We start from the raw sequence: 12,339 nt of genomic DNA on the forward strand, positions 1-12,339 counted from the left end.
ATTTTACGAGCCGCTCTTCAAAGATGAGAAATGGAAGGAGCTATGGGGGGGCATTCGTTCAGAACAGTACTCCATGTGGGGCTATGTATTGAAAATCGTTTATTGCAATCAATATAAATACTAAACGTATGCGCCTTACATGGTTCCTGAAGTGTAGTACCATCTCGCCTAAATTGAACACAACAAGACCAAGAAAAGGAAGGCATCTTAGTCTTCCTTTTCAGTTAAACGCGGAATTGAGCGGCACTCGATGCATACCAATGACCAAAACCATGAAACAATGTATACCGATAAGGCTGTGCTCAAATGGAATTGATTCAACAATTACCTACGGATTATTCTTCCACATCTTGTATTCGCGTTGTGTTAGAAAACATATTACTTATTTTAAAGCGATGTCGCGATAGTATTATTGACGTTGATACTGCGGTGGTATGTTCCATATGTTCCAACACGAAATCTGTTGCTATTTGATGTTATATAGAAGATAATAATTTAATAATAATTTATGTATTTTCTTAATTAAAAGATTGGAGTGGACTGTATTTAAATTTGAAAGAAACTCTACGAACGTGGCGGTGAGTGGTTTGAGTCACTTGATATGTTTACGAGTCAAATATCACGGGTTTCCTCCGGCTAGTGTACGCGGGTCAGTTCATCTAGATTTTACACTGTTATATTTTTAGGTAGGATTCTAACATAGTCACTTGAAAATAGTGGTGTTAATACTTTTCGAACGAAGCATAGCAACTTTGTCTATTCTATATGGGATGGTCAATTTATCGTTCTTGTAAGGTCACAGCGTAAAACCTCTCATATACTGTATTTTTTGGAGAATAGCTGTGTATGTGTGAATGTACTTTAACATGAATACAATAATTATGAATTAGGATATAGTTTTGTAGTTTTTATGAATGATTCAAAGGGCCGGTTACCTTGTTCAGAGGACATTGTTCCAATATTGTGTGCTTGAGGTACTTGAAAAAGCTGTGGTGTGAAACTAGTAGAAGCCCCCAAACATTCGGTTTCACCTAAAAATTCATATGTTAACCACAGGTAATATTACTAATAAATTGAAGAATATATGTATTTTTATAATATTTACCTTGTTCAGACGACAAACTCCCTATATTAAGTGCTTGTTGGATCTGGAATTGAGAAGAGTAACCGGCTGCGGCCCCCATACGTTCCGATTCACCTACAATTTTTATACAATCAATATAGGTACACGTTTTATTTCTGTAAGAAATTCGAGTTAGTTTAAGCAAGAACTAGTAATAATTTAACGATTAACCACATTATATTGCATTAAAAATATTTTTTATCACATGTTACAAACATTTCTCTGGTACCTATTTATACAATTGAGGTGAGATACTCTCTAGGCTCTACCCGTGTGTTCAATAATGATCCCAAATTCATTCTCTATTAGGTACCCCGAGAAGCTTCGAAATCATATAGGTACATACATACTGTTGAAATTATAAATATATGCGGCGGCCATGTTGGATTTATACAATGATTCCAAATTTATCTTTTAGTAAAGATAAATAAGTAGTCCTTAAGCACTTAGTATTTTTAGTATGTAATTATAATATCAGAAAAGTCATCGAATGACGGGTATTTCACAAATAATTTACTATGTAACGCTATTTTACTATAACGTGCAACTAATAATAAATGATTCGGTTTCCTATCTATATTTTGCTTTCATTCGATATATGTAACCGACTCCATCGCGAACTTTTAAAATTTTCTGGATAGAAATCTACCCGTTTATTTTCATTTTCTATACCCCTGTAAACATGTGCGAAAAAATCATGAAGATCTCTTGAGTACTTACGGTGTGAAAGCGTAACAAACAAAAAAATAAACAAACAAACTCACATACGCATTTACTTAGTAAGTACAATTTATTAGCACGGATTTTAATTAATCAGTTCTATATTACATTTAAATTGTAATATTATATTATGTTAATGTACAACAATGTACATGCAGTAGGTACCTAACAATAAACGTTTTTTTTTTGCAGGGTGTTTGTACATATCATAACAATAAATTTAAGAAAGATACCGTAAATGTACCTATATCCGAGGTCGGCAAGGCTGAAAATCAAGAAATTACAAAATATAATATGCAAATATTTTCAATATATCACATTACTAGTACAATCCAGAAACAAAAATTACACTATTGCTAATTCCTTAAAAAATGAACTAAAACGCCCATAAAAACTTTCATTATCTAATTTGAATAAGTAAACAAAGTACCTACTTTTTTAAAGAAAATCAATGAATGAAAATAAAAATCCCTTCCTGTTGCCCACTTACATGCCTATGAGGAAAATTTCATGTTTGTAGCCCTAAGTGTTTATTTATTCAGTGTTGATGAATCAATCAGCCAATAAAGATAGGCTAGTATATATGTATAGGACATAGGTATAAGTTTCTTACATTGAATGTCATAAATTCATATTTGAATAGTTGGATGAAGACTGACATCTACATAGCCTCATTGTCAGGTCAGCCAAATAAAGAAACGGTAAACAATATTGGGTGATATTGTATTAAGTTAAAAAAATTATAAAAAAGGATACATACCACCAACAGTTGTGCTTGAAGAAAAGTGAACACCAGATGGGTTGACACTTTCATTAGTCTGGTAGAAATATGTTGTTCCCCCAACGTTTTCCTGTGATTGACATACACTGATTACATAATTAATAAACATTTGAATACAATTTACTAAAATGTCTTATAAAAATAAATTTAATAAAAACATCGGCTGGATTTACCTCTATTATTGACCAGCTACTATCTAGAAGTGTATCATTTGAAAAAATTAAGAAAAATATGTAATAACTAAACCGACCTGACCGATTTCTCTTATATCACATGCCAGTAAGGTAGGTAGTCCTCTACATCTTGAATACAAGTACAACTCAAGCTGGTTTCGTTAAATGAGAGCAATTACCTACTTGTGATCCGTCAAATCATAAAGAAAGCTATGGAGTTCAATATATCTGCTTTGTTGATTTTCGGAATGTATTTGATACTGTTTAATGAACATAGCTTTGGCACATACTATCACAAGTGAGAGTACCTCTGCACCTAATACAACTCGTCAAAAGATTGTACATGGTGGTAAAGCAGCTGTTCGGGTGGATGAAATAGGCTCTACAAGTTTCAAAATCAAAGCTTGCGTTCGACAGGGGTGTATGCTTTCAATGTTGCTATTTAACATTTACACCGAAGTCTGGGATAAACGCATATCTGTAGGAGGGCAGCAGATTTGTAATATTAGATATGCGGACGACACTACACTACTTGCCCAAACAAAAGAGGCTGTTGAAGAACTACTAACACGTTTAGGAGAAAACCTATGAATCTATGAATTCGGACTGGCCATCAACAGAGTTAAGACCAAGATTTTGAAAGTAGATTGCATAAATAACAACAGAATAGAAATTCAACGCATTGCCAACTGTGAGGTGGTGCCAACCTACATCTGTCTTGGCTCTACTATCTCCAATACCGGCGGTACCAGGTCTGACTGCAAGACCGCCGCAAAAGTGATGCCTTAGAGATATGTTGTTGGAGGCGACTCCTGAAGATCCCTTGGAAGGTTTTCCAAACCAACAATTCCATCTTGAAAGAACTGAAGATAAAAAAGGTTACTGTCGACTGTCCATTTACGAATTCTAAAGCTCATTGGTTACATGTCCAGAAATGAAGGATAGGAAGAAGAATTATCCAGAGCATCCTTACACAAACAATGAATTTAAACTCTAAAGGTTCATGCATCCAATATAGAATAATTTATATATTTTATAGTTTATTCTTTTTTATGAAATATTTTATTTTATAACGCTTTTAACTAACAAGATTCATATAATGGATGCTGCATCCAAAACTCTTTACAAACTAATTTATTGAAAAGAGTGGCTGTTGAGTTTTTTGTATGTTCTTCACACGAGCTCTACTTTTTCGGAAAATAATAATATGGTATATTCAGTAATTTAAAAGAAATAATTATATTAATGATTCAAAAGCGCTCAGTTTAAGTCTAATTTAATACTTCATTTGACTTTGGCTTCAAAGTGTTTTACTGATAGCTGGAACGAGTAATAAATTGAATGCATATATAATGGTGTTTTTCGCACCCTGTAGTCCTGACACATAAAATATAATAATTACATAAAATGGTTTACCCATGTGATTATTACTTATCGGAGCACACAATGTGTACATTAATTAATATGTACAGACTTCACATACAATCTATTTGCTTTATGTCTCTTAGGAATCATTGCATTTCCAAAAAAAACGATTGCCAATTTCAATGCCCACAAAATATTAAATTGATTATGTTAATCATGACACATTGGTACTTCTGAGTTATTTCAAAATTCGAATAGATTTTATTATAATAAGTAAGTGACCCAGAAAACGTTGTATTGCCATCATAGTTAACAGCTTTAGTTAATCTACTACGTATAGGTAGCTAGAATAAAGTTCGTTTTTTACCTCCTGAGAAACAAAGATTCTAATTAGTTATTCATTTTTAACTATTCTTTAAATTTGATTTCTGAACGACGGGGGCACATCAAACGAAAATCAAAATCGTTGTTTTTAGTTAATTCCGAGCATTTACATATTTATTCACCTTTTAAACCTTCTCTGAACTTCCACAATTGATTTAAGAGGAAAATTAGCCAAATCGGTCCAGCTGTTCTCGAGTTTTAGCGAGACTAACAAGCAGCAATTTATTTTTATATATATAGATAAAAAACACAATATTTTATATGCCACTTTTATTGTTATTAAAAATGTAATAAACTATGATATGAAATTAAAATTAATTTAAAGGACATAACATAATCATGTAGATTTTGTTATTTCCTTTAAATTAAGTTAAGTTATACAGTATTTTTTTCACTACAACACAATTACAATAATGTTATGACTTAGTATTTATGAGAATCTGATACCATGTTTGTTCAATCCCCTTTATCACTAACAAAAATTTAGGTAACTTCATTTATATGCTAAGACAGTTCTATCATGTAACCAGACACGCAAAAATAAAAAAGAAAAGTATAATGCATAGAAGACAATATTGATAGTGAATTATTTATAATTTCAGAGCAAGTCCATATTAAAAAATACAATCATAAATAAAATACAAATATAAGTAAAACTTAAGAGATAAGATATAAAATATAAAAAAGTGTATAATTAAAATAATAAAATTACAACAAAACTATTTTCAGTTCTCGCTGTGGTACACACAACCAATGCCTGCAGAAATGATTATCTGGGCAATCACCGACGGGTGGTAGGATACGATTCTGAGCCTCCCGTAGATGACAGGATGCAGAGAGGCATTATCGCACAAAAGTAGGCATGCCCAACACGCTACAGTAACAATTAATAATTTATGTACCTGAATAACCTGCTGAGAATTAACTGTCAGCACTGGGGGAGGTGATCGGTTTGATTGCTGTAGGAGAGTCCCAGGTCCATAATAATTTGTTGGATATTCTGGCACGAACACCTATGAAATATAGCATTATTTAATCCATAGCATACATGACTACATATTATAAAACAAATTCCTCTGCTGTATTGTTATGTGTCCGTGATAAACTCAAAAACGACATCACCAATTTTCATGCTGTTTTCACCAATGGATAGCATGATTCTCAAGGAATGTTTTAGTATATAATTTGTTAAATTTTTGTATATATTAACAATATTTGTTGGTGGTTGGTTTTTGTAGCATTTTTAAGGAAATAATTGTTATTCCACATTTCCGATGGTGTTAAACAACATTATTTACTAATCCTTTTTTTTTCTATTGACAGAACAATGTCTGTCGGGTCAACAACCGACAGACACTGTTCGAGTACTACTACTAGTTGTAGAATAAATAAAAAAGATGTTCGTCATCACTCGTCAATAAAATTTAATTATCATTTTGTATACTCTCATATTGAGCAACTTATTGCCACTCACATACTTAAGTTATTATTACTTCCTATTTATTCACTGATAATAATACTATTACAAATGATTAATATGTCATATCATTACCAGAGTTTAATTTCATCTCTATTTACAATTACTTAAAATTGTAGGCTAGATACTTGAAATCATGATGGTTTAGTTTATTTTGATTGATTTAGTGAGACTAAACTTTTATATCTATCTTGTTAGACTCACCTTTAGATTTGGAAAACTGCAGCTGGGATATAAACTTACTTATCACTGCTGCTTTTTAGTAACATCAATGGAATCACAGGATTGGTTAATATCTATGCATATCATATTGGCCTGGAAATACTGTACATGGACGCTCATTCCATAGTTTGATTTTATGTGGAATAAGTTACTTGAAAACTACACTGTAATGCCAGACAGCCAGATGGTGGGGATGATATCCTAATTTGTTGTATGTTTTGCAAAGGCAGAAATTAGCAGCAGTACATGATAAGTGTGGTTGAAAACACAAAAAAGTAATGTCTTTACACAACACCAAGTGATCTAACCATTCACAGAACACTGTAATACGAAAATAAGACTGTATCTAACTGATATGGAAGTGCAACAGACCAGAGATGAAGAGACTGGGGCTTTTGGGGACCTGCTCAACAGAGAACTCTGTTTTGATGATATTCCAAAAGAAATCAGACTAGAGCTATCCACAAGCCTTGTGCCATACACAATCAAAGGCCTTTGCAGCATGCAGACTAACTGCTAGGTCTTCTCCCTAACTAGAATTGACTTCCCTTATGGTGAAACCCATACTGTCTGTAACTGATCAACTGGTGCAACTCTAGATAGGGTAGGTTGATTTATCATTTTATTGTGCTACACGGCCAGCCCATCTTCATTTTAATTTTAGGTTTTAGTAATATGCTCTGTGCAAGCTGGTATGTGCTAAAAACAACATCAGCTCAATCAATATCTTCTGGATTTCAGATGAAAATTCATGATTTGAAGTATATTATTCTACCTTCAATAACAGATTGATTTTAATTATCAACTTCTAATTTATTACTTAGTTTGTACTATTCATACTCTTATTATAACTTTAATATGATAAAAAGAGACTTACATTTCTTGCAACAGAAGAAGTCCCCTGAACTGGTGAAAGTCTGAAGCTGCTGAAAGCATCACTCAAGGCCCTAGAAGGGGTGTTGTTATTGTGATTCTAAAAACAAGATGGGGATATGGATATGAATTTAATCGCAAAAATAAGGTGAAACCGAGTAAGAAATACTGCATTACCCGATATGCAACTAGCTTTGATTCTTGTGGTAAAGTATTAAGCGGAGGAGGCTGCATATACATTTGGGGATCCATTTTATCGTCGTGGAATGGAATTAACCGATTTTTTAAAGGTAGGTACCACAAATCAATACATTTAAAATACTATTATTTCGAACACATCAATATTAGTTATGAGATCTGTTAAACACCCACACAATAAACAATTCCTTCGTTAAAATATTGTAGCAGAAAATACTACTGTCCAAAATATGGCGACCGCCAACTGTGTGAACGGAATAAATCAATTGCGCAAATCCGACAGTACCTAACTTCTAGGAAAAGACACGAAGACTAATTACAAAGATTACAAACATAGGCTACAAATATATAGAGATAGAGGTATATTACATAAATATATATAGTGGTACAAACTTATTTGTACAGGTGGATAAAACTTGAAACTAGAGTCCGTCTCACATAAGAAGTCCCGCGGTATTGATTGTAACTAACAAGGAGTATATTTACTCTAACGAGTAACTAAGTAATGATTTATAATGTGAACAAATTTAATAAAAACAATAGAAATTTTAGGATAGGTAGTCAAAATCTGTTGAGACCAAGAGTATATTCTCACGCGACAACTAGCCGATAGACGATATTTCTTCGCATGACAGAGTAAATATATACTTGTCGCACGACAGTGCCGCGTCTGCGACACTAAGTCGAGTGTCGACGAGACTTTCGTGAGGCGGAGGCCTACCTCAGCGGAACTCTATAAGAAAAAAGCGATTCACTCGTTGTATGAAACATGCAGTCATTGATAAAATGAGATGTCGGCTATAATGTTGTAAAAACGGAGATAGCTGAAATCCACCATTCATACTTAGTTCAATTTTTACTTATAAAACATTTTTTTTTACTTATAGGCAGTCCCACCTTTTATTTCATAGTATTTACATCTTCTATGGTATGGACACCACAGTCCATAGCTATGGATGGACTTAGTACCCCGTAGCATGAATTAGGAGATAAAAAATTGCTGTAGTTGATGGAGCTTTAGTTCACGATTATACCTAGGTATCACTGAAAATGTTTAGAAAATGAAAAACGGCTTAATATAGAAAGTTGCCAATACTTTTATTGTTTTTAAGTAATCTCCGTTCCTCTCTACACATCGTCGCATTTGATGGAACCACTGGGAAAAGCAGTGGGCCCATTCTTCCTAGGTCTCTTCTATGGCATTAAAGTCTCGTAAAGCGAATACCTCGAATTTTATCTTTAGTTCTTGGGAATAAATAAAAGCAGCAGGGCGCCAGGTCAGAACTGTAAGTCGGATGACTCATTATCTCGACACCTGACATGAACAAATTTTCAACAGTCCGTTTTGCGGAGTGTGCTGAAGATTGTCGTGGTGAAGGAGGATCCTGCTTCGTGGGCACTGCGGTCGAATTGTTTCCAAAACAACAGGAAAACAGTGATTCACATACCAGTCTGCAGAAATTGTCCTTCCATCTTCTAGGACAACTGTCGCAAAATGACCTTTCCGAGCAATGAATGAGGCAATCATCTTTATTCCTGGACTTCTTCCTTTCTTTACCTTAATTGGCCGATCCTCGAAAGGAAACACCGACTGAGCTGATTGTTTTTTGGTTTCGGGTTCGTAGCAATATATCCAGCTTTCATCACCTGTGACGATGTTAAATACAGCATTTAAGTCACCGACGTCGAACTTATCTAACATTTGGCCACACTAGTTCATGCAAAGGTGTTTCAGGTCATCTGTTAAAGTATGGGGAATCAATCGGGTACAAAGCTTCCTGACGCCTAAATGTTCGTGTAATATTTTTTGAACTTAACTCATATCAATGTCTAGGCATGTCCGTATCTGCTGATAGGTCACTCTCTTATCTTCCTCTATCATGCGTCGCACAACACTGATGTTATCTTCAGTAATCGCTGTTAATGGAGGACGTAGCTCCTCCGGCCGTATCCTCACGCGGATCATCATTGAGATTGCCACGTCCACGCTTAAACTCGTTAAACCAATTGTAAATAGTGGCACGAGATGGGACTTCATTAAGAAATGCTAATCGCAGCCTATCATAGCTTTGTTGTTGAGTAAGCCCACAACGAAAGTCATAATAAATCATTGACCGAAAATTTTCTCGCGTTAGGTTCCTGTTCACATCTAACAAGAGTTTTAGATTTGCCGCCAATTCACAAAAACAAATGAATGCAATATACTACATTAGGTTACCAAAGAGTTCTAAAATTGAAATTCAAAAAAGTTTTCATTAGCAATGTTTTTTTACTGGTCAGTTCTAAACTAGTGCTACCACTCTTATTTCAAGGTAATGCACCGGTTTCAAGAATGATGTTTCCAATTAAGTCAGGCATTTTTGATAGTTCCAACCCCTTGCCAGACAAGCATAGACTAGGGAAGCTGTAGGACCGAGCGCATATATTATCACACTGAATGTACGATTTAATAATAAAATATCTTTATTGTCGAAAATAACTGTGAAAAGCGACTGGTATCATCATCCAGAGTCACCACCAAGAAGATTTTTATGAAACTAAGTAGCATCATTTATACTTGTACATTCTGTCTGTTGTGGGTCTGTGCCCCACGGACCAAATGTCTCGACCAGCCTAGTGAAGGTCTCTAAGAAAAAAGCGGCTTATTTGTTTGTATGAACCGTGCAGTCATTGATAGATTGTCGGATATGCTGTGCTGAACGATTTTCAGATGGATTTTTTTTCTTATCCACTGTCAAAATTGTTTTACGTAAGGTTAATGCCGCTTTTTTAATATTGTCAATCGTGTTCATTTCATGCGTGCTATTATTTCTTTATTCCGGAATGTAAAGAATTTAACATGTGCTCGCAGTGCATATCGGAACATACCCAATATAATAGTGATGTGAAATGTCAATTTATCCTCGAAAAAAATATAATCAAATCTATTAGTTTTTGTTGCAAGTAGTACCTGATTAAAAAGGTTTAATAAAACAAAAAGCATATCCCTTAATTTGAGCCCACATCAACTCAATTGCATTATATTCACAATTATAGATGGTAACCGTATAACTCTATGCCCACGTTCTAACGCTATATCGTCAATGACGTATCGGATGTTGGTTGGTTTGTTTTCTTTTAAGACGTACTAATTCCGCTTTTAACTGTTTTTTAAATGTTTCCGTCTACGCCATTTTTTTGTAGCCATGTGATGATGTCAGCTTTCTTTTGGGATTGGGCAGGTGGCTTGTCAATTTACATCGAGTGGTATGGGGCGTTGTCCATAATTATAATAGATGGTTCAGGAAGGCTACACAACATCGAGGTAAACCAATCAGTAAACTTTTCTCCATTCATTTCTTCATGATAGTCTCCAGTGGTTTTTGACGCAAAAGCCATGAGAGAACCTTCGACAAACCCGTTGATGGTTCCGGCGTGACAAATTATAAGACGCGATCCTTTTCCAACAGGATCTTTGGACGTAGATGCTGCAGTGCCATCGGTACGAGAACGGTTTACAGTATGGTTAGCATTAAGCCATGTTTCATCCAAAAACACAACATTTTGCCAATTTTCAATTTCTTTCATTTCCCGTAAAAAACTATATCTTGCCATCACGATATCAAATCTTTCCACCAATATTGGTCAATTAGCCTCTTTTAATATTGAAGTAAACAAATGTACATCAATTAAAAAGTTTGTTCCGGTAAATGATAGGCGAATGGAGAAATATAGAGGCAATGTTTTGGAAAAACTCTCAAATTTGTGTTTGAAGTATAACAGTACTCCAAATGAGATGTATGGTAAGTTATTTAAAATAATTAAAACAGAGTTTGCTTCTATATTTCCTTCAAAGACAGTCAACTCGAGTGGTCTCTTGTCATTTGACAACTGGGCAACAGCTGATATTCATATGAGCAGAAAATGGTTATATGAACTATATAGTGATAGATCATCTTGTAATCATGATGTATCTTTTCTTGTATATGTAAAAAAATATTCATAATTATTTAAGAAAGTATGTACTATTGCTCAAGCTCAAAAATGCTTCAAATAAAATAAAAAAGACTTAGAAAGTTACTAACTGGGACTCTGGAAGAGCGAGAGACTGCAAGTTTGAACATAATCTAATAATGAACATAACTAAAATCCACTCTGAGTAGCTTCTGCTTTTGAGAATTTTTTTTCTGACATTCCAGTTTCTATCTCAAGCACTCTTGTCTCCTTCACCAGTGTTGCTGAGTCACTTCTTTTGGAAAATGTTAAGGAATGTAAGTAAACAAAATTTCAAATTCAGTGTTGTTAGCCCAGTAGAAATAATTAAAACTTTCAGATCTTTAGAAATGAAAAAGACTGCTGATATATGGGGCATATCTGTAAAAATAATAAGTTCAGTTATTGACATCATAGCACTAGTTTTTAATAGCTGTATTGAACATGGTGTGTTTCCTGACCTTCTGAAATATAGTAAAATTACACCAGTATTTAAATAGGACTCACTTCTGACCCGAATAACTATTGCCCTGTTTCAGTGTTGCCGACCCTAAGTAAAATTTTTGAAAAAAATATTTTAAGCCAAATGCTTACTCACTTTAACACTTATAAGTTACTTCATATAAAACAATTTAGCTTCACTAGGGGACGCTCGACTACGGATGCAGGTGTTGAACTCATCAGGAATATTTTCGAGGCCTGGGAGGAATCACAGAATGCACTTGGTATATTCTGTGATTTATCTAAGACTTTTGATTGTGTTCAACATTCAACGCTGGTCAGGAAGCTATGTCACTATGGTATAAGAGGTTCTGCGCTCGATCTTCTGATCTCATATTTAAATAATAGAATTCAGAGGGTCTATGTGAATGGCAGGAGATCTCCTGGGACTCCTCTCCACAAGGGTCAATTTTTGGACCCTTCGTCTTCCTAATTTATATATACTAGTCAAAACAAAATATGGACCACCACGTTTTTACAGTATTCTCATGAATTCTTGAGGTTTAAAGGTTGATCAATGTTTCAGTTGGATAAATTGATTGATTTTTAT

General features: G+C 34.3%; 1 protein-coding gene across 6 annotated transcripts in view; it reads right to left on the reverse strand.

The window, feature by feature from the left end:
* The window catches only part of LOC126978845 (PAN2-PAN3 deadenylation complex subunit PAN3), a 39,979-nt gene extending 32,166 nt beyond the window's left edge, over positions 1 to 7,813 (reverse strand). The window contains exons 1-7 of one of the 6 annotated variants that reach the window (XM_050827948.1): positions 7,296 to 7,808; positions 7,123 to 7,218; positions 5,449 to 5,559; positions 2,604 to 2,694; positions 2,088 to 2,108; positions 1,106 to 1,198; positions 936 to 1,031 (exon numbers count right to left, since the gene is read on the reverse strand). In XM_050827948.1, the coding sequence (XP_050683905.1) occupies positions 936 to 1,031; positions 1,106 to 1,198; positions 2,088 to 2,108; positions 2,604 to 2,694; positions 5,449 to 5,559; positions 7,123 to 7,218; positions 7,296 to 7,370 (583 nt within the window). In that variant the 5' untranslated portion in view covers positions 7,371 to 7,808. Of the gene's footprint in view, positions 1 to 935; positions 1,032 to 1,105; positions 1,199 to 2,087; positions 2,109 to 2,603; positions 2,695 to 5,448; positions 5,560 to 7,122; positions 7,219 to 7,295 lie in introns of all 6 variants that reach the window. The other 5 variants (XM_050827943.1, XM_050827949.1, XM_050827945.1 and 2 more) reach the window with 5 other exon arrangements.
* Between the last annotated feature and the right edge of the window lie 4,526 nt (positions 7,814 to 12,339).

Source organism: Leptidea sinapis, chromosome Z (genome assembly GCF_905404315.1).
Source record: "Leptidea sinapis chromosome Z, ilLepSina1.1, whole genome shotgun sequence".
NCBI lineage: Eukaryota > Metazoa > Arthropoda > Insecta > Lepidoptera > Pieridae > Leptidea > Leptidea sinapis.